Genomic DNA, 23,076 nt, shown 5'->3' with positions numbered 1-23,076 from the left:
ACACAAATAGACGGAAGTGCATAAAAGTTGCATCTCTAGCATTGAGGATATAAAGTTGAAACATAGGGACAGGGAAAATTTGGTGGTTTTAGTTATCCTATACAGTATAAGGCAGCAGCCAAGGTGAAAAGAAATTTTCCAAAGACAAAAATACAGTATGTTTTTAATTTTCTTGTAGTTCCCTGCAGTGGATTTATCATGATAAGTTACAAGTTGCAACTTCTAACAGATACTACCATTGATTTGGTGCTATTTTAATGTTATTTAAGTTTAAGCATAAAATATGAGTTTTGAACATTGGATTTCAAGTCCATGAAAATCTAATTAGAAAAAGGCTGATAAATGGAGAAATGTAACTTGTGTTTCACTTGCTACAACATTATTCTTATAATCTATATACTGTCCACAAGACAGCAATGGTTTGCAGATATTGGAAAAACCTAATTAAAAAGCAGTATGTGAAATCTGTACCATTGTACAATCAGTCTGTAAAGATGAAATAAAACTCCCCAATATTCAAGATCATCAGGATGTTTAATAACTGTGTAACTATTTTTATTATCATCTCTTTTATTCCTTTTGTAATAAAAAAATGGATTTTTAAACACCCTGTGGAAGAAATCTGCACTTTGAGCACAGTCTTTGCAGGAATGGTTGGAACAGAATGTTGCTTCAGGTGAAACCACAGGTCCAGACTGAATAAAAATCGTATGAGCCTGACTCTTAGAACAAACGAAAAGAAACATGTCCTCCATGGGAGGAACTCAGAGGCTTTAATTGCCCAGGGAAGCCAAATCCAATCAGGTATAATAGGCAACATGAATCAGCCCAGAGCATTAACAGGAGAGTTAACGACCATCTGGGTTTAGTACCTCTTTATGTTTTCATTGAGTCAGGAAAACATAGGCAAATGTGCTACACTATAATTTTAGATAAGGGTTGCTTAATGAATTACACAAAGGCTTTAGCAGAAGATAAGCCAAATGCCTTTTTTTTCTTTTTATTTAAATCCTGTTCTCCACTGAAAGAGAGTGTGACTATGCTACTTCAATTCCAGGAAAATTATGCTCTTTGTCTTTGAGTTCTATGAAATGGCATTATCTGATATGTGACAGCTGGCTTAAATGTTTCTCAGTAGTCCTTTAATTTCTTATCTTTTATAAAGGATCTTTTTATTATTTGCATAGAGCTACTCCATTTTTAGCTTGTTTTAACACTTAAAGGGGGCCCAGCTCAAAACATAAAACTATTCTTTTAGTGATCTAGTCTAATTTGCACATTTGGAAATTATGAAAGGGCAGAGTTCTGAAGATGAAAGTGTTTACAGGTAGCAGCAGCACTGGACAAAGAACAAAAATATTTAGTTGTTTCTACCTTTAAATAAGACAGTGGAGACATGGAGACAGCTCTTTCTAGAATCTGTCAGTGGCAAACACTCTGAATGCCCAATACATGATGTGAATGCACAAAACATTCACCAGTACCTCAGAATACCAGATAGCTCCTGAAACATACACACTAACAGTTTAGTTCAGACTGGCAAAAAAATATGAAAATAAGATTGTCCTCCTCAAAATCTCTTGTGGGATTCTTTATTGTAAATGGTACTTCCTGTTCTTCCCATTTAGCCTGTTTCCCACTTCTTGGATGCTGAGGCACTCATAAAAGGCAACAGCTACATCTTCTTGGCTTTCTGCCCTGCAGGATCATTTTTTGATTTTATGTAAAATAACATGATCCCACTTTTCTCATTTTCAAACTTGATTCTACTTGAGTTGTTTCCGGACTGCATTTCACTGAAGAACACTGATATCATACTATAGCTTGCTATTCTGTAGCAGAGGAATGATTAAGTAGTAATTTAAGGTACTGAAATCAAGCCAGGACTTAATTTTCACTTTTCAAATCTCCCTTGTGTCAAGAGCAACAATTTCAGATATTATAATTATTTTGGTGAATTTGATACTGAAAGCACAGATATCCACAGCTTTCAGAAAATAATTTAGCCCTCACCAGACCTCTTGAACTGCAATGTAATTGTAAAAATTATAAAAGATGGTGAGCAATCTTTGATCCACTTTGGGTCAGAAAATCTGGACAAGGTGGAGTGGTCAAAAATGGACCAGACGTGTCCAAAGAAGCTGTGGTAATTTTTGTATAGGACAGGAAGAACATATGATTCAAAATGCAATTGATACACAGTGTACTACAGTGTAATAAACACTGCAATGTATGAGTGCCCTGCTGTCTCTAGATGACATGGAAGCTGATGGGTCATTCTTTCTGGATTCTAGACAGGATAGTGCCACACATCTGTATACAGAAGCAGCAAGAGGGAGTGTAAATACTGCAATATGTCACAAGCTTCTAAATATAGACAGAGGTATTAGCGTTTAAAGTTAGAAACAATTGTTTACATCAGTGTTAGACTCTCTTAACTATAATGCCTGGAATACTTGTTCACATCTTCACTTTTCAAAGGAAATACAGGTTTGAAAACAGAATATTTTTCACATAGCCACAAAATTTAGAAAGATCAATTCTCCACACCAAAGAACACTTCTAATACATGCGCCAGCCCACATGAGATGAATGACTGTTACATAAAAGCAAGCCAAATTTTCTTTAGCAGACCAAAGATTATACACCACATTGCAAACCAGTAGCCACAGCACAGTGGTGAAGCCTAGACTTCTGTAAATTTGTTTTTCTTCCTAACATTTCCTATATGACACTTGAACTCACACCATGTAACCTACACTGATCTCCAGCCTGAAGAAGGGATGAAAGTGCTGTATTAAGTCAGATGTTAGTTGAATGTGTTCAGTACAAACGCTCTTCTTCCTGTCCTCAGGATTGGCATCAATTTGTCTCTTCTGTCCCAGTCACAGAGAACAGCAATTAACTTTTCTTCTATTAATAAGGAACTTAGAGATGCATGGACAGACAGAGAAGCAGGCAGGAAGATTAACACAAGGATAAGACAGGGTGACTGCATAACCTTTGCTTCATAATTAAACTGTCATAATTTAATATAGCATCTAATAAGAGAAGAAACTAGAGAGATATTCTGCAGACCTATCAGGATACAGTTAAGAGTGGATATTTTTTATAGTGGTCAGAAAACAGTCATGATATCCATTACGGAGAAGGAAATCCCAGGCTTTAGAGACCACGAGGAGAGTAGTGACTTGCCACTCTGAAGCTTCACAGGGAAGGTCCTCAAGGTTTGTCTTTCTAAAGGCAATAGTAAACATAAATTAAGACGTTCTAGGTCATTCTAGACTTTCACATGAATACCAACTGAGTGATCTTGAGGACGTGCATTGAAGTTGTGAGATATAAACAGAATAAATAGGAGCTCTGCCTTATTTAAACAGAGGGGAGAAAACATACAACACATATTTATACCAGTTTGACACAAACATACCAGTTTAAAGTATGATCTTTGCAACACTCATCCACTTAAATCAAAACCTTACTTATATTTCCAAGAGAAGTACTGTCTGAGGATGCCTGTCAGGCCTTAAATCCAACTGGCATAGTCCATGTTGCACTCTCTGGCTACAGAATTTGAAATAGACAATTTGAAAGAATAAAGCTGCCAACTGAATTGAAAAGCCCAAGGAGACAGTGGCTGTATAGAATCCCTGAATGAAGCTCCACATCAAGAGCTAAGGCTTTCATCACACTATCACATTAATTTACTCCATTTTAAAACAATTTTATCTGGGTGCCCTTGCCTTGCCTTGCCTTGCCTTGCCTTGCCTTGCCTTGCCTTGCCTTGCCTTGCCTTGCCTTGCCTTGCCTTTCCTTTCCTTTCCTTTCCTTTCCTTTCCTTTCCTTTCCTTTCCTTTCCTTTCCTTTCCTTTCCTTTCCTTTCCTTTCCTTTCCTTTCCTTTCCTTTCCTTTCCTTTCCTTTCCTTTCCTTTCCTTTCCTTTCCTTTCCTTTCCTTTCCTTTCCTTTCCTTTCCTTTCCTTTCCTTTCCTTTCCTTTCCTTTCCTTTCCTTTCCTTTCCTTTCCTTTCCTTTCCTTTCCTTTCCTTTCCTTTCCTTTCCTTTCCTTTCCTTTCCTTTCCTTTCCTTTCCTTTCCTTTCCTTTCCTTTCCTTTCCTTTCCTTTCCTTTCCTTTCCTTTCCTTTCCTTTCCTTTCCTTTCCTTTCCTTTCCTTTCCTTTCCGCGCCTTTCCGCGCCTTTCCGCGCCTTTCCGCGCCTTTCCGCGCCTTTCCGCGCCTTTCCGCGCCTTTCCGCGCCTTTCCGCGCCTTTCCGCGCCTTTCCGCGCCTTTCCGCGCCTTTCCGCGCCGCGCCTTTCCGCGCCTTTCCTTTCCTTTCCTTTCCGCGCCTTTCCTTTCCTTTCCTTTCCTTTCCTTTCCTTTCCTTTCCTTTCCTTTCCTTTCCTTTCCTTTCCTTTCCTTTCCTTTCCTTTCCTTTCCTTTCCTTTCCTTTCCTTTCCTTTCCTTTCCTTTCCTTTCCTTTCCTTTCCTTTCCTTTCCTTTCCTTTCCTTTCCTTTCCTTTCCTTTCCTTTCCTTTCCTCCTTTCCTTTCCTTTCCTTTCCTTTCCTTTCCTTTCCTTTCCTTTCCTTTCCTTTCCTTTCCTTTCCTTTCCTTTCCTTTCCTTTCCTTTCCTTTCCTTTCCTTTCCTTTCCTTTCCTTTCCTTTCCTTTCCTTTCCTTTCCTTTCCGCGCCTTTCCTTTCCGCGCCTTTCCGCGCCTTTCCTTTCCGCGCCTTTCCGCGCCTTGCCTTTCCTTTCCTTTCCGCGCCTTTCCGCGCCTTGCCTTTCCTTTCCTTTCCTTTCCTTTCCGCGCCTTTCCTTTCCTTTCCTTTCCTTTCCTATCCTTTCCTTTCCTTTCCTTTCCTTTCCTTTCCTTTCCTTTCCTTTCCTTTCCTTTCCTTTCCTTTCCTTTCCTTTCCTTTCCTTTCCTTTCCTTTCCTTTCCTTTCCTTTCCTTTCCTTTCCTTTCCTTTCCTTTCCTTTCCTTTCCTTTCCTTTCCTTTCCTTTCCTTTCCTTTCCTTTCCTTTCCTTTCCTTTCCTTTCCTTTCCTTTCCTTTCCTTTCCTTTCCTTTCCTTTCCTTTCCTTTCCTTTCCTTTCCTTTCCTTTCCTTTCCTTTCCTTTCCTTTCCTTTCCTTTCCTTTCCTTTCCTTTCCGCGCCTTTCCGCGCCTTTCCGCGCCTTTCCGCGCCTTTCCTTTCCTTTCCGCGCCTTTCCTTTCCGCGCCTTTCCTTTCCGCGCCTTTCCTTTCCGCGCCTTTCCTTTCCTTTCCTTTCCTTTCCTTTCCTTTCCTTTCCTTTCCTTTCCTTTCCTTTCCTTTCCTTTCCTTTCCTTTCCTTTCCTTTCCTTTCCTTTCCTTTCCTTTCCTTTCCTTTCCTTTCCTTTCCTTTCCTTTCCTTTCCTTTCCTTTCCTTTCCTTGCCTTTCCTTGCCTTTCCTTGCCTTTCCTTGCCTTTCCTTGCCTTTCCTTGCCTTTCCTTGCCTTTCCTTGCCTTTCCTTGCCTTTCCTTGCCTTTCCTTGCCTTTCCTTTCCTTTCCTTTCCTTGCCTTTCCGCGCCTTTCCGCGCCTTTCCGCGCCTTTCCTTTCCGTTCCGTTCCGTTCCGTTCCGTTCCTTCTTCTTTCCTTTCCTTCCCATAAAAATGTAACAAGCATTAAAGTATTGAGAAATCCACACTGCCTATATACAGTATAAAAAATAAGAAAGATGAACACTAATGTACTCTTCTGCTTCTGTCAGAAAATAAATGGCAGCTGCCTTTTGCAATGTAAATATCTATATTTGGATAAGACATAGCATCCACTCATTTCTGTATCCAAGTCTGAATCAGACTTACTGTCCAATAGTGTGTCTCATCTTAGATGAGACATTTGTGTTTTGTTTGCATATATGCTGAAACACAATTATACCACATACAAAACCACAAATGAAAGATAGAGAATAAGCTGATAGAGCATCTTAACTGCCAGGATTTTCTTTTCTGTCCCAATAACATTTCATATTTGGAGTCAAATATGCACTCACAAAACATATGAATTAGTTATGCTAAGTATTGACACTGCTCAGAGTCACATTTTAGCAGCAATGAAAGATAATCCTAGATTGCACTGATAGGGCAATGAAAACATCATGTAATGGTACTAGCCATCAGAAGCTGTGCTTTGAGGACAGTGAGCAGCAGTGGCTGCCTGCTCCATGCAGCTTGATCTTTATCATCATCATCTGCATTTCAAAAATACAAACAGGTTGGTTTGCAACACTGATGTTGTGAAGTCAGAAATCACAGTGCTCCAAGTCAGATTATTCTGCAGGAATAGTACTTATGTCATGTCATGTCAATTTTTAAAGACTGAGAAAAATTTTCTAGTTCTCAGATTGCTTAGGCCTTGCACAAAAAGCCAAGAGTAAATGAGTGTAAGTGGTAGCTCTTAATGTTTTGCCCACATTGCAAAATGGGGTTACAGCTTTTCCTAGATAGCCAGTGGGTTATTAGTGATTTGCATGTCTCTGAAAGGGTAAGCACAATGTGGGGAATGATGAGGCATCTCATGCAGGGGATAAAGTCTATGGCACTGTGAGCAGGCTGGGATTTAGGGCTGAGAGAACAAGCAATTAAAATTGATATTGGAGGGGGTTGTTTTTCCCAGAGCATTTATTTATTTCTGCGGACATGTACGTAAGAGGATTGTTAAAAAGAGCTACTTGAAACCACATAAATTAGACCCTGAATGAAGCAGACTCTCATCAACTATTGTCTGAGTGTTTCAGAACACCACAATTTTCTATAACACTGTGCAGTTATGTTCTTCTGATACATCTGTCTAATTCAGCAACAGAGCTAGCCCTAATTAGTAAAAAAGTATTGCTGTAATATTGGGGCTTCAGTACAGTTAGTTTAATTGAGCTTAACCAGATGAAGGAGGATTGGCTCAGAAAAACCACAGCACCTGAGAAGTCCAGCAAAAAGAAATGCTGGTTATAGTAATTCTCCTTGGACTATCTAACTAAGAAAGTGAGATTTAGAAAAACAGACTAAAGGGAGAAAAAATTTCTAAAGCAAAAATGTCACCAGGAAAAACTTTAGATATAAGGCTTTCCAAAGACCCCAACTGACTTCACAGGGAGCACATCATTACGCCATTATGATGTTGATGGAGAAGAAAATTCTTGTCTGCCTTACAATCAGAGATCCAAAAACTTCAAAACAAATGTGGATTATTAGATTTGGCTAATACACATGTTATGTACTAAAATATCTGGAGTTTTCTAGATGCAACTTATATTTTATATAAGAAAATACTTCAATTTTCATGTCACCTTTTTAGCACCTCAGGTCCTGAAGATACACTTGATTAGGCTTTGAATTCTTGGAATCTACCCTGTTGCAGCTGTCAGGGTTAAGTTATCCAAACTGCAATCAGGCTGAGCGGCAGTAGCACCCTGAGTGAGAAGCTCTCTCAAGATGTGGAAAGACAAAAGGACCACATCTGTTACAAACCAAGGAACTGGAAAGGAACAGTGTTAGCAATGCTAAATCTGTGTTTTGAGGTTTAAGCCAGAGACTATCAGGTACATACTATCTGGCTACATGTGCACCTCACTGTGCATCAATAGCTCCCTTTTATGGTGCCTCTGCTTTTGACCAGATTAAAGAAATAAAAGATTTTGCTGGGTAACGGGCTATTTTTGGTATCAGTGACAGTGGTCTGAACCACGACCCATCAAATCCAGAAGCTTCATTCAGAATTGCTGGATGAGCTGGAATCAGAATTGGCTGACTATCTCAAAAAACCAGGAAGTACTACTATATTATTCCTGTCCTATATAATGTGCTCTAGAAACAGTACTAGGCTTCTTCTATCTACCAAGAAAGTCTCCTAACACCTTTGGAAGAGTTTGAGGACCACCAGGACCTCTTATGTCAGTCCCAGCTACTTTACTCAGAGGCTTAAACCTTTCCCAAAGATGCTGCACTCACACATCTGACTTGCACAATCTGCCTGAGGAAGTCACAAAGGTAGTGATATAGTGGACCATCACAGTAGGATGCCAGCATGATGTGTAATATAAAAAACCACAGATAACTCATGAAGACATTTGTATCATATTGCCCTAGTCATCCACCAAGCTTCAATGCTTTAACTCTGTCATAATATAGCAGACCATTTAGATTACAGGAGAATGGTGGGGAACTGAGCAACTAGCCAGACAGACAGGCAGAATTAAGTCACACAGAATTATTCAGTCCTGAAGGGAAACAGAGCATGGCCTTGCCAGTGTTTCACTGCTGCAGGTGGTTTTCCTTCTAAAATCAGAAGGTAGTCTGCCTGGGGCCACTGAAGCAATGGCAATGGAAAAGGAGCTGCAGTAGTGTGGGGCTTTGTTTTGTGTGTTGAAGGAGAGGTGGATTAAGCCAGAGGAGATAGAACTTTGAGAAGAATGCTGGACTCGATCAGAGCAGTACTGGCCAACTCAGCAGTGCCACTATTGGACTGTTCATACAACCAAAATCATCATTTAGCTATATCAAGGCTGGAAAACAAACAGGCATCAGAGACTACAGAGTATTTCTGTTTTCTTTTCAGGTTCAGGAAAATTAGTGGCTGGGTTTGCATACATGACTGGAAGCAATCAAGTTAGTGACACTTAATGAGTTACTGTGAGTTTTGATTGCATTAGCTGACACACATAAACTCTTACCTTGTTGCAAATGAGAATAAAATGTGTTGCCTGGAACTACTTTTTATCATCAAGTATTTTGTTTCTTGCTTGTCCCTGTCCCACATGCTTAAGTGTTTAAAACTGATATGGATTCATTCCTTCTGAAGAATAGGACTACATGACTTTCCATGTGGGCCTTTTCCATGATGCCAAAGATTTTAAAGATTCCCTCTTTAAAAGAAATAGCAGAGCTGCTGAGAGCAAGGCACTCATGCAATGCAACCCAGCCTGCTATCAGCCAGCCACAGATGGTCTATAAAAGGTCTATAAAAAAATGGTCCCTTAACCAAATTCAAAGGTCCCTAAATGTAAGAAGAAACATGCCAACTTCAAGAAAACCAAGAGAAAGACATCAGATTTTTAGACTGTACACTTCCAGGGATTGAACTCTACAACTAACTGAGCATTAGTGCCATTAAAAGAATTCAGAAGATTCAGTTTGTGCCCTGAAGGGTGGAATGACACCTAATGTTCTGCTGGGTTTTGAAATAAATTTGACCTGTGCATGTAGGTGATCACTGAGCCAGAAAAACAGCCCAAAAAAAAAAAAAAAAAAAAAAAAAAAAGCCCACAAAACATTCAAGTCCCTTTTTACAAAGTTGTCTTTCTTCACACTGCTCTCATCCTTCAGTACTGCTGGCACACAAAATGCACATGCCCTCCCTTCCCTCCACTGCAGATCAGTGTTGCAAGTTCAGGGAGTAGTGATGTTGTGATGTACCTGAAATCCCAGCTAAGAATTAGTTTTGCTACCACATTTTTAAGAACATGCCACCTGTGACTGAAAAGTTGTAGAACCTCATTCCGTTTTGGTTGTAACTTCAGTAGTAACTTGTTATTTTCCTTCAAACATCCATTATTCGCAGAGGAGGGAAGAAAAAAAGCCTAAAACATTAAAAGTGTTTAAAGGGGAAGTGATGTGTTTAACAACTGGGATCTGTGTTTGGAAAATAGTAAGGTTTTAGCAATCTCACACAAAACCAACCATGATTCTGTATTGGTTGAAGGTAAATAAAATAAACTGGCATTTAATCAACAAAAATTCTCCTCTGAATAAAAAAGCAGATAAAGTCTTCTCAATGCAAAAATGCTTTTAGTTTTCCAATATAACCTATTTCCTTATCAACAAACAAAGTTAACACAAGTTTATTATTCAGCTTTAAGCTGGTTGCATTCTAAGTCCTTTGTTTTGAATTCCACCTCTAAAACGTGTCAAACAACCAGAAAGGACAGAGCCATCTTTTTATTTTCCAAATATTTTTTTGTTTATAACTCAAAAAAATATTGTAAGTGACTTGCAAATGACTTAGATTAATTTAAGGTGCAACCTGGAACTTCATTTATGGATCTTAAAATCAAACAAAGCAAAACACAATGAATCAAAATATTTGCCTGTTTTTCCTAAAGTGATGTATGTACATTTCTTTCCATGAAGAAATAAATGTCTCAAGAAATTTAATGTACTTTTTAAATTAAATATTGTTTCTAAGCAGAGTCACACATAGAAAATGCTTCTCAAATGATCTTTTTAGAGTAGACTGGACTTTGAAGGCTGTCAATTTTCAGCAAGTAATATCCATGATACAGTAATATCAGAGATTCCTAGAAAAGAATATGATACATCAAAAGGAATTTCAGCTGCAAGTTTTCTGGAGAAAAGACAATTATTACTAATTTGTTAAACTGAAGTGCAATTACTTGTCTCAGTAAATGCATGTCTTGTCTGCTGTCCTAGAATCCTTGCTTTCTTGAAAAAGGTGGGTGTTTTCTCCATAACTTAAGATTCATAATCACAATATTTTATTAATAAAACCAGGCCTTACTGGCTCAGAAACAAAAGAATAAGCTTGCCTTAGAGGATGAGAATATATATCTTCTGTAACCGTAGTTATAGGAAAATGTCCCGGAGTAAACTTCATCCTCTTGATATTTCTTTTATCACAGACAGTAGCAGAGGGATGCTGCTGTCTTCAGAAGTTACTGTCAGAGTATCAGTAGGTTGTCCAGCTCAGGGAATGGGTGTATGGTGGCCATTTAGCAGATCACCAGACAGTCACCCTGCAGTTCCCCACAGTCAGTGTTCCTTGCCTGGGTTCTGCTCCTTTAATGCATGCAAGCAAGTTTTAATAGAAATAGTTCGAATAGAAACAGTTTTAATAGAGCAATTTTTGTGTAATAATACTAGCTGAAGCTTATAGTGATAAGCTGGTGAAGGAAAAAATGCTGAGCTTCTCTAAAGAAGGCTGTAAAACTCCCCAGCAGCTGCTTTTTTATGAGTGAGGTTCAGTTGGCCAAGTCCTGAGAAGACCAGGATGCTGTGTGTTAGCTGTATTCTGAGAGCTTGTGGAAATGGGAGGTCTTAAATGAGAGGTCAGAAGATGTCTTCTTACACTTAGAAGACACAATGGAGCTTGGACAGACCTGTCTACTGAGAATGTCTTGGTCCTCTGGTCTAGACTGCTACCCTCTGCTCTGCTTTTTCAGAGTCACAGGGGGATTATACATGTTCTCAACCTTCAGAGTGGCAAAAAACATGGGCTGTGATGCTGCAGTGAACAGCTTATTGGCCTTTTTTTTCTAGGAACCTGTTTTTTAACCTGAATAGGACCTGGGTTTTGCTAAAACAGAAGTTCTCTACTAATTCAATCTCTTGCTCCATTAACCACAATAGTGATCCCTTAACAAGAAGGGCATAAAAAGTGTTATCACTTCTACATCTTCCGGCATTTGCAAGTTCTGGGCAGACACAGCAGTTCAAACAAGCATTAAGCAATCAGGCCACCTCAGCAAGACATTCACCTAGCTCTCTGCTTCACTAATATCTTCACATATAGGCCTGACAATTTTTCCAATAATGATTTTGCACATCTTTAATCTAGATACTACTCCCTTTCTTTGTGCTGCTGTTGGGAATTTTTTTTTTTTTTTTTTTTTTATTCTCCATCCCTTTAAACTTGTTTTCGTGTCTTCCATCACAGATCCTGAACTATAATTCTTCATATTGTCTCACTAACCCCCACTGCCTCAGTAGCTTCTTTTTCTTTTGTACATTCTTATCTCAGCTGGAAATCCCACAGAGAGGCTTCACAACACACATGTGCTCATGTGCCTTGGACCTTGCATCTTCCTGTCTAAACTCTGCCTCTCCAGTTCACAAACTTCAGCAGCTTTTCCTAATCTCTGTATATAACCTCCATGTCCTGCTTTTATTATTCTCAAAGACCATGTTATTTCTTCCAAGGGATAATTGAAACAATGTTACTGACCCCCATTTCTCCATTTTATGTGCTTTTCCTTTCTTACACTCAGCTGCATTTTCTGCTTAACTGTACCCATAATTGTCCCACAAAACTCCTCTCAACAAAGCAGCCTTGCATTGATCCTGTCTTTTTATTCTTTCCCACAACTAATTCATCAAAATATTCTTCGGATTTTCTGATTTTAAAAACCTTTCCACCTGTCCCTTCTCTGCTCTTGTTTCTTTACTTTCCATCCCAGCTCCCTGACTGAAACTCCCTTTGCTGTCTCTGTGAGGTTTACTGTTTTGAGCACAGTGACTCGGACTGTATCTTCTCCTGGGGATAGTATCTGACTGTATTAATCTCTTGGTTATCATCTTATATTTTGACTTGATAAGTTGTTTGTAGCAGAGCCCATCTTTTCATTTCAGATTTGCAAACAACTGAGCACAACTTGTTCCCTTCCTTGGCTGGAGCTGCATACATAATAAATAATGACACGATGAATTCAGCACTTTAGCACTGCCATCCACTGGCTGTCTTAACATGACATTCCACATTTGACTAAATCTTTGAAGTATTGCTTTTGTTGCTGCTGACTGGAATGTATTACTGTAAGTTCAGTATTTCAGAGTGACGGAAATGCCAGAATTCTTTATGTTCTATCCCTTACAAATATAAGACATGTGCCTTTTGCTTTGTCTTTTTCTTTACTAAGTGAAATATTGAGGCTGGTTGACGAATATGGGGATCTAGACTAAACTGCTATGCACAATTAACTGACTTACATTACCTGAATGATGTAGATATTTTGTAATATATATTGCTCATGTTTAAAAAACAAACAATATTTAAGCATGTATATAGATGCACAAGGCAAACAGGATAATTTGAGACTAACTTAAAATTTGTGTACCTCCCTGGTAAACCCTTTAATCTTCTACCTCATTTTGTAAGGTCCTGAATCAGAGATGTTTCTTTATTTAATAATATTCAATTTGTTTCCTTTCTATAAGCATACTCGGTTTATGGTTGAATACATGCATAAGGACTTTCATGACTTTTATTTTTTATTCCTTGCTATTTTATCTTTTTAAACTTTCCCCTCTTTTTATTCCCTTTCTTTCTTTCACTTAATTTCTGTGATACAGCCAAGCTTATTATAATTAGACTTATTGATAAATGATGATTATTCCATCTGAGAACAACTTGCCTTTTACATTTCCTAATGTGCTCCCCTCCTAAACAGTGTCAGGAATATTTATCTTCTTAGTACAAAAGTTCATCTGTGACAAAAGACTGTGAAAATCTGTCAAGATGTGAGGTCAAATAAATTTTATATGTAAATCTGTTTCCAGAAAATTTTGAAAGGAAGAATAGAGAGGGAAAAAGGGGGAAAATGTGTGCTTTTTCAGTAATTATATTGTTTATCCAATTTACTGCCATGTGCTGAAATATTACCCAAAATTCTAGGAAATGAAGTGGATTATGAGTTCAAGGATGGAGCACTAATTGAATTTTTCATTGAAATGACTCATCTAGGCAACGCAGTCAGCTGGATTGTCCTCCTGAATGTAAAAATCTTTACAAATGTTATCCTGGTACAGGTACCATACTAAAAGCTTGAATCTTCTCCCTCCAAAAAAACAGGATATCTGTCAGATTCGCTGGAAGGGGGATACTATCCCCAAGAAAAATGCATTTTTTTAATAATGAAGCAAGATGAACTGCTCTTTTCCTAACCCATTTTGTCTCAACAAAAACTGGTCCCACTTGACACAAAGCTTACTGAGTACTTCAATCTTAACTGAGTCATAGACCTTCCACTAACCCTCTCTAAAGACAGGAATTTTTCTTATCTTGACACTCTACACAGAAGAAGAGCTATAATTAAACAAAATAACAGTTCTTAAAGTTATATAAGCTGAAAAAAATAGGAGTGTTCATTTATGACTTCAAGTTAAATATCAGCTGTAATTTCACTCATGAAAACCCTTATCCTTTTCTGTGCCTACTCTTATTTTTCAAAGGTAATATCTGTTGGTCTTTGCCTCACAAAAAAACAGCACTGTGGCATTCTGACAAGCCTGATATTTTATTTTAGATCTATATTTGAACCATAAGCACCAATTTGGCCATGAAATTTGAAGCCATTTAGAAAAAAACCCCAGCCAAACAGAAAAGAGTTATTAATTTCTCTTACTTAAAAGTGAAACTTTAATACTTTTGGCATCTTGAAAATAAAACAGAGATTTGCATCTGACTTCCACTACACGTGGAACCTGGGCTCCACACATACTTGAAAAGCATGACTCACTAGCAGAAAATACACACTTCACAGAATAGTGACAGAGATCAGAATTAGCTTAAAAATGTCTTTTGTTAGAATTTTGTCTTTTAGTTGAGAGGGTATTTGAAATATTTTTTTCTCTCTCAAATATATTATTTTCTGCCAGTTGGTAAATCTTTTCTCTAAAAACCTAAAAGAGTCCAGTTGTAAATAAATGGAATCTATTTCTTAAAATAATAAAGAAGCATAAATTGAGTTTGTATTGTTTCTCTTGAAAATAACTTTAGGGACAGAAAACAGTTCTCCTTAGTGTTTTAGTACACAGTATTGACTATCATTATTATTCTGTCACAGCTAATAGAGTGCGTAAGCATGTCAAGTACACCTTCTTCATATTCTTCATATTCTTCAAAAAGCTGCAGGAACAATTATAATCTTCATTAAAGAAATAAACAAACAATTTTCCATTCCTTCACTAGCACAAGTGATTACAGTCTGATTTAAAAAAAAAAAAAATAAATTCTTGTGGCTGCAAAAATCTTGATATTAGACAAATTATAGACTAGAAGTATTTTAAAAGGTACTTACATATCACTGGCAATGGAGGAATTCCTGGACATGGACTTTGGAGACAGATCATAATCACTGTCTGACCGGTAAAGGAAAGACTCCCTACGTTGACTGTGGACAAAATTTGCCTGAAGAATGAGTCCTGACCCAGGACTTGTCATGGGGTCCAAGGGACTTCGTCCTGATGATGTACCATTGTCTACATCGAAACTGCAAAGAGAAGAGGAATTATTTTTATGTTATTGACCTAAGAATTTTAAAATTTAAAAAAAACCCTTCTGACAAATTATCATAGCTAATTGCTTCTTGATAGTAATAGAGAAATAAAGACCTGGTCATGGCCACTGCTGTGAAAAAACACAAGTTGTACAAGAAAGATACTTCAAAATTACTGAGGAACAAAACAACCCCCCAAGTCTAAAGAAAAAGAAAATTGGCAGAGAAAAATCCTATGCTATTAGAAATTCAGGAAACCTTATATTTTTCTGCATGTAGGGTATCCATGAGCTCTACACCAGAGGAAACATGATGTTTCATTATTTACTTATTCAGCTCCCGTCTCTCCTGAGCTGGACACTAATTATCCTGTCTCCCACTGCTAAGGCAGCTGAGGGCTTTTTACTTATGGAGACCCAAACCTAATTTTTGTAACTACAAAAATATTTCAAGTACATACTTTATCTTGTCCCAGTAAATAAAGTGCTGGGTGCTGGGGTGGGACTAAAACATATGTGTGTGCTTGAGCACATCTGCCTGCATTAGATTTGCTGTTTTACAAACAGATGGAAGCAGTGAATCCTTTGTTAATGGCCAAGCAGCAGAACCTCTGTAGCCACTTGTGTCTTTGAACCACACAGTTTAGATTCAGCACTTTTGTTGTGTTTGGTATGAAGAGTGGTAAAGAGGCTTATCATTCTTAGATAACACTTTTTTCATGAGAGGCTGAAGGACGAGGGAACAGAAAGAAAGAGAAGGAGACTGTAGATTCTGTTTTACATAGACTGTAATTTTTCCACAAAGGGCTTTGAAAATCATTGCCAAGACCTTGAACGGGAGTCTGCAAACAATTAAACACTGGTACAGGGTGGGTGGTGCTGAGAGGACGTGTTCATGGCAACCTGTGCTGCTTGACAGCCCAACAGCTGCATTTGATACTATATGGAGGCTTTTTGCAGCGTGTGGCTTCATGTTTGGATGTCCTGTGGTATGCAATCTGAGAGGTTACAAATGTGTGGGTTAGCAAGACTAGGTCTCTAGGCTCATTTGCTATACTAATGGGGACAAAAATAACACTGGTAAAGCATTTAAGAATGAGGGATGAATAGAGGATCTTTCATATGATTTTTTAAACATAGATAAGTGCTAGCACCATATTATGCATTTTTTTCTGAACCCATGTAAAGTACTCATTTTTAAAATGGTGTTCATTTGAAGGACACCCACAGGTTTCCAGTTACAGCTAATGACAGCAGAAAAGATGCAGTGTAAATCAGCTGTTGATTAGACTTCAGTCTAGCACAAGTGTCACAGCTGGTACATGCTACTCTGAACCAGCTTATTTTATCACCCATTGACTTATGGTTTCAATGAGGTTGCCATTTCAATCCTTTGCTAAATGCTGACAGCATTCCTATGACCACTTTTTCCCTTTGTTAAATGAACTAATCTAAGAAACATATATTACTTATTTTGACACAGATGCACACTGTCTGACAGAGGCATAGATTTTTGCTTCATGACTTATTTCATTGTTTATTTTTTACTTTACACGTATTTCTGGACCTGAAAGATTACTGCCACATTGAGACTATATTATTTTCTTCGTGTTCAGTACTTACAGTTTGAATGTAGAAAAGCAAATGTAGTTGGCTTGTTTGTTTCTCTTTTAAATAAAATAAATGCAGAAAATATTATTTAAAAACTTCAGGAGAGCATAGTAATTTAATTATCTTTTCCCTGTAGTTTTTATAACAATTACCTGTCAGTAAACCCAAGAACATACACTTCTTCCCAGGACTGATTAAATTTGATTATGCCTGTATACTTTCTTCTGTGTCTTTAAATGTCCTACTGCATATCGGCCTCAAACTAAAGAAGCTTAAACCATGAGACACCAAATGAGATCTGTACCTCCAGCTTCCTAGGTGATCTTGGACTGTCTGGAGCTCCTCTTTATCTTTCTTTTTTCTCATTTGTTGCATGTTTGTGATGACTGAGATTTGCTCACGAAGAGTATGTGAGAATGTATTGGAAAGGTCAAGATACTATGAATGCTATAATAAAATATCCTTTGCAGTTTGTAGTGTCATTAGTTCATAGCCACATTACCATTGTTATACTATTTCCTGTAATCAATCAATACCTTTTAGCTTGAATTCCTAAATATTGCAGGAGCAGAAAATAATCACAATACTAATGAGGGGTTTAGCTCATCATATCCAGATTTCCTAAAATTTATATTTCATTGCTTGAATAACTTTCCCCTTTAAACAGCTTCAGGAAAACAGATTCCTAATCAATACATAGTCTGCACATTTTGTTTTTCTATTAAAAGCAGGAGGGCAGATAATTCCTTCAATTTTAGGAAAAACAGAAGATTGTTCTCATTAAGACTAATTTCTGCAATGGTAGTATAATTTCAAATATATATAAGCATGCCTGGGAACTTTAAAACAAAACTTAAAAGCTGGATATAAGTAAATGAAGATTAATATAAATCCCGCTCACAGGATGGAATTTTTGAATAAAGAGTTAATACTAAATTGATTTATTTAACAGTGGACTTAAATATTCAACTGAATCAAAGGTATTTAGTTGGATTAAAAGAATACCGTTTTATTTGCAGTTTTGTTTTATTTTCTTCATCTCCCTTTTGTGAACATCATATGAATGTTATACTACCAATCTTGTTTCTTCCAGTCAGAAACTATGGCAGGCTTCTATCAGTGATTTCACTTTCAGATTGTAACATGGTGAATTTTTAAAATTTAGAAGTCTTTAAGGTAGAACTGGAGTGTCATCAGCAGTTCTTTGGTTTGGATCACCAGGTAACAACAAGTTTGTGCAATAGAAATTTTATCCTGTTGTACAGTCTGGTGACCACTAGATGGGTGTAAAAAGTAAAAAACAAGATCCAAATGTATCGGATGGATTGCCTCGTGCTGTTCCAAGAAAAAGTCTTTTCTGAAAATATGCATCAGGAATAAAAAAATCTCAGTTCTACAGTCAAAGGGGAGTGTGAATACAGAACTGTTTTGTTCAGAAACCTATGTTTATATTAAAAAGCTTCTGAAATGTTACAGTAGTTAAGTGTCTTTTTTAGATCTTTCTGAGACATTTGCCAACACTTTCAGACACAAAAGCTTGTAGAACTCTAAATCAAAAGATGAGTTATTACAATAAAAATCATAAAAATTTTTTGTCTGATTCACAAGTCTTATTTTTAAGAAGCTGTACTTTTGACTACACTGTATCAAAATAAGAGAGAATCAGAATGGAGAATTGAACAATTTCACACCAGTTTTTTTCTCTTTGTTGTTGCATACACTGAAAAAATCAAAAGTTTAAGACACAAAATAGGATAGGCTCTTTAATTTGCCTGAATAGAAATTGCAAAATGACAGCTGTGCTTGCTTCATATTTATCTGTTCATTCTCACTAAGTTTTAAGCCACATCATGAATTAGAAAAAACAGAGAAACATAATGACCTTAATAATAATAATATTAATGGAATTTGTTACTAAAGAGGACAGGAACTCTGTTGCTTTCATTTCATAGGCAGTAAGTAGCAATTTAAAGACAGAATTTGCACCATTGCTCTGCAACCAGCTCTGGGAACTTCACATAATGCATGCAAACTGAAACTTTGATTGGTGACAGGAGCACTTGGCACAGACAACACAGAATTTTATATGTTCAAAGAGCTTTGCAGCAATTCTGGAGATGCCAAAGCCCTGAAAAGTCAATGATAATTCAGCAACTTTTGTGTCTGCATTTTGACAAAATGTTTTAAGGCATTAGTGGATAGTGTTTATCTTTACAGCCTGCCTTATTCAGTGTTCAATGCTAACAAACTTGACACGAGCCAAAATTCAAAGTTTTTTCCCTTGTTTGGCTATTCATTTTGTTTGCACTTCTTTCCCACTTTCTGTCATCCAGGCTCTGTACTAAGATGGGGACAAAACTCAGTGATTTGTAAACATTCATGGCTGGTCTTTCCTGTGCTCCTAATGCAACAAGTACAAAAAAACGCCAGAAGCAAACTTGAGGAAGATTATTAGAGATTTGCAGGACTCTGTGGCAAGAATAGGAGAGGTTCTGAATCCTGATCCTGAATCTTAGGGGCACTTCGTCATTGTTAATGACTGCACAGCTTCTTAGAATATTGAAAGAAACCATGGACTTCCTTTTGAGTCCCTAACAAACGGTTTCCTAGTCTCTGCAAGGCTGCTGAAACAAAAAATGTGGAGACCTGTATATAAAATACAGACTTTAGTTACATAAGGAATAATGGCATCATAATCAGTATACCCAAGAATTTGTAATTAAGGCTGCATAGAAAATCTTACTGTTAGTTTTCCTTAGTACTGAGAATTTAGCAGGAATCCTGCAGCATTTTGGGGGGTTTATTTTCTTTAGTTTTTAGAGGAATATGCAACAGTAGGAGAGACAAGGAAATAAATTTCACCCTCAAATGAAGAACTTACTATACTTTTTAAGAATGCAGATTGTGCTCCTGCTATTCCTCTCTAAGTGTCTTCCCACTTTCATCTTATCCTGGAAACTACAGGGAGGGAGAGCCAAATTAACTGAACCTCTTGGGGACACCTTATCTTTTAAGGCTATCCTTAACATTACAGAGGGACAGGCAATTTTTTTCCCCCATCAAAGGAGTCCATTGTCCTAGTGTCAAGCAATCTCTCCAGCCATCTGTGCTATGACCTATATACACAACTCATCGCCCTCACTTCCAAGAAGTCATGTCCTGTTTTTTCACCTGGTAGCACAATACCAATATCACACAAAATAGGTGCATTTGGTATATAGCAGCTGTAATTCACTGAAATTATCACAGAAGACCTGCCCTGCAGCAACTCCCTTTGAGCAGGATCTAATTTAGAGTAAAAGCAAGGTAATGAAACTATAAGGTTCCAAGGAAAGGGTAAACTGTTTATTATTTGTGCCCCAGGACAGGAGCCCATCTAGGGGGAAGGAGGCCTTAGCAACTGGAGAAAGGGAAGGATTGAATGCTGCCTTCAAAAGCAGAATCTGAATTTATTGCTTTTGCTTATTGTCAGTTAATTGTTATTAAGCTTACTGTATTGCTTCAGATATAAACAAACAGTGGGTCACCACAGCTGATGACATGCACCATTAATATGGAGGATTGTACAGAAAGGTCACAGTGTGCCTGTATCTAAGATTGCTTGGTAGGTCTTTGTGATTTCACTTTGGACTTTTTATTGCTTATTAATAAACTAAGTGTTAAATTGTGACAACAGCTGACTTGGGTGTCTCCTTTTTTGGCAGGCATAGCTATCCCTGAGTGAGAAATGAAACTTTAGAATTTTCTTTATCATAAAGAAATAAGTTGTCACTAGTCTGCTCCTCCCACACGTTCCCAGAAGATTTTAGATGTTAAACAGGCTAACCTGCAGCACCAGAATAAAACCAAGTAAAACTAAATCAGTGGATTTCTATAATTGAATAGCAGGCTAATTCTTTATTTCAGACCTTTCAAAATGTTTCCTTACTGACAGTGTCTACCCAGTGATGCAGAAGAGTCCACATCTTATTTTCTCCTTTCTTTCTGTCTTTTCCCCCAAGACTAGTTAAAAAACAAAAACCAAACGAACAAAAAAAACCTCTCAGTAAAACGAGGGAAGGAAAGGAGAAATACTTTTATTGATAATTTTAGAAGTAATGTAGTACCTACTCTCTACATTTGAAGAAAAAAAAAGCTTATATGTGAACTGATATTTTTATTTTCTTTGTAGCAAATTTAAGAAAACTTGTTGGCTTCCATTACTTAAAATATTTCCAGTCAATTGTAACCAAATGATATTAAAAGAAACATATGATCTAAATCTGAATTTTCATGTACCACTGTAGAATTCAAGCCAACTATCTGGTTGTGGCTTTAAGTTTCCAGTTCAGTGATTCAGAAAGCAAGCCCTATGATTAACTCCATATTTAGAAGTGGTGTGGTTAGATTTTCCAGTATGAAAATTCCAAGGAAAAGAATAAAATGTGACATTTCATGACTTTTTTTTAGCAATAGAATTTGGCTTTTGCTCTTGGCATAACTGTTTTTACAAACATTTGAGTGTCGAAGGCTTAATATTAGATCTAAAATTACTATACATAGTATTAGAAGTCCAGTAAAGAGTTGAATAGAAGATGTGTAGGACAAATAAAACAATGAAGCAGACTGGTTTGTAAGAACTGGTCAACTCAAACATGTTAACAAAGGAACTCCAACTATCTATTTATCTTCTGTGTCATGTTTTTCTAGCAAGCATCTCAGGAAATCCAATTCCTCAAAACAAGCTGCTTTATGTTTTGTTATGAGGTTTCCAAGCAAGGAGTTTCCTGTGATGACTATTCAATTTCTTTGGTACTTTAGCTTTGAAGAGTTTCCTGGTACTCAGCTGAAGAAGTGCTTTCCACAACTTCACCTCATTATTCTTAATTATACCTCAGTGGTCTATCCACTTTGGCATGAAACACTTTTTTAAGGCACCTATTAAACTGCCTGTTGTGCTTAGCCTTACTATCTCATAGCTATGCCATGGGATTCCTTTGTTATTCCTTTTATTTTTTCCTCAGAGAGAATATCATCCCTCACCTGGTAAGTCTCATTCTCTAAACTTGGTCCTTCAAGTGACATTCTTTCTACTAATGTGATGTTCAAATAGAATGCCAGATTCCAGATCTTATCATATGGATTTGATGTTTTGAAATTTCCTTGAAGCTGAAATAGTTGTCTTATTTTAGTATAACTACAATTCAAACAGGAACCACAAGAGAAATGAAATGAAAAATAATTTCCAAGAAGTGTGGTAATCTGCTCATGCTTTTACTAAGTCTAAGTCACTTTGTGTCATTCTTCTGATCTAATAGACCTAATGGGACTAATATTCCTACTTTCAGTGACAAAAAAAGCCACCAAGACAGTAACTGTTTTTCCCAATGCTTCTGCTAATATCTGTTGCAGCTTGAGATCTGAATGAGAAAATCTTCAAAAAATGTTGAAGAATCAGAAGTAATTTGGCAATCTGAGAAAAAGAATGTTGAAAAACAGAAGCACTTGATCCAGACTTGCAAAAGACTAGGCAGCAAACCCTGGGTTGCTCCAAGTACCCCACAAGCCTGCTGGTCCCTTCCACCCCCATATGCCATTGCTGCAGATACACTTCAACTGCATTTTCAGGAGTTCAGTCTCAGCTGGACTGATGGTTCTACATTCTATTAGTGTCATTATTTGATTGCAGCCTATCTGCCACCATTCACTTAAATCACACCATAATCCTATGGGTTTATGATTCTATGATCCCCAGGGATGGAGCATCCACAACTTTCCTGGAAAACCCATTCCAGTGGCTCACACAGTAAAAATTTTTTTGCTAATATCTCATCCAAACCTACTTTCTTTCACTTTGAAGCCATTCCCCCTTGTCCTGTCACTACATGCTCTTGTGAATGGCCTCTCTCCATCCTTCCTGTAAACTCCCTTTGAGTACTTGAAGACTGTAATTAGGTCACCCCAAAGCCCTCTCTTTTCCAGGCTGTACAAACCTAACTCTCAGTATTTCCTAACAGGAGAGGTGTTCTATCACTCTGATCATCTTGGTGGTCTCTTCTGGACTCCCTCCAGCAGGTCCATGTCCTTCCTGTGCTGGGACCCCAGAGCTGAGGCAGCCCTGCAGGTGGGGTCTCAGCAGAGCAGAGCAGAGGGGCAGAATCCCCTCCCTGGCCCTGCTGCCCACGCTGCTCTGGATGCAGCCCAGGACATGTTTGGCTCTCTGGGCTGGGAGTGCCCATGGCTGGGTCATGTCCAGTCTCACAAGTTCTTCCTGGAGCTGCTCTTGATGTGCTCATCCTCTCAGGTGTTGCCCTGACCCAAGTCCAGCACCTTGCACTTGGTTCTACTAAACTTCATTAGTTTCCCATGCACCCACTTCTTGAGCCTCTTTAGGTTCCTCTGGATGACATAAATACTGAACTATCTTCAAACCCTTTTGAAAAAAACACTTTACCTAGTTTCT

General features: G+C 37.7%; 1 protein-coding gene across 5 annotated transcripts in view; it reads right to left on the bottom strand.

The window, feature by feature from the left end:
- The window catches only part of PDE4D (phosphodiesterase 4D), a 280,542-nt gene that overhangs the window by 53,100 nt on the left and 204,366 nt on the right, over positions 1–23,076 (bottom strand). For 4 of the 5 annotated variants that reach the window (XM_088054344.1, XM_088054345.1, XM_014260454.2 and 1 more), the window contains one exon: positions 14,827–15,018. In XM_088054344.1, the coding sequence (XP_087910470.1) occupies positions 14,827–15,018 (192 nt within the window). Of the gene's footprint in view, positions 1–14,822; positions 15,019–23,076 lie in introns of those variants that run through there. The other variant, XM_088054346.1, reaches the window with a different exon arrangement.

The sequence above is a fragment of the Pseudopodoces humilis genome, chromosome 4, assembly GCF_049639895.1.
Source record: "Pseudopodoces humilis isolate 2021_Gansu_Grassland_sample_001 chromosome 4, ASM4963989v1, whole genome shotgun sequence".
Taxonomy (NCBI): domain Eukaryota; kingdom Metazoa; phylum Chordata; class Aves; order Passeriformes; family Paridae; genus Pseudopodoces; species Pseudopodoces humilis.
Note: the sequence above shows the minus strand (reverse complement) of the source record. Positions and strands in the feature narration are given on the sequence as shown.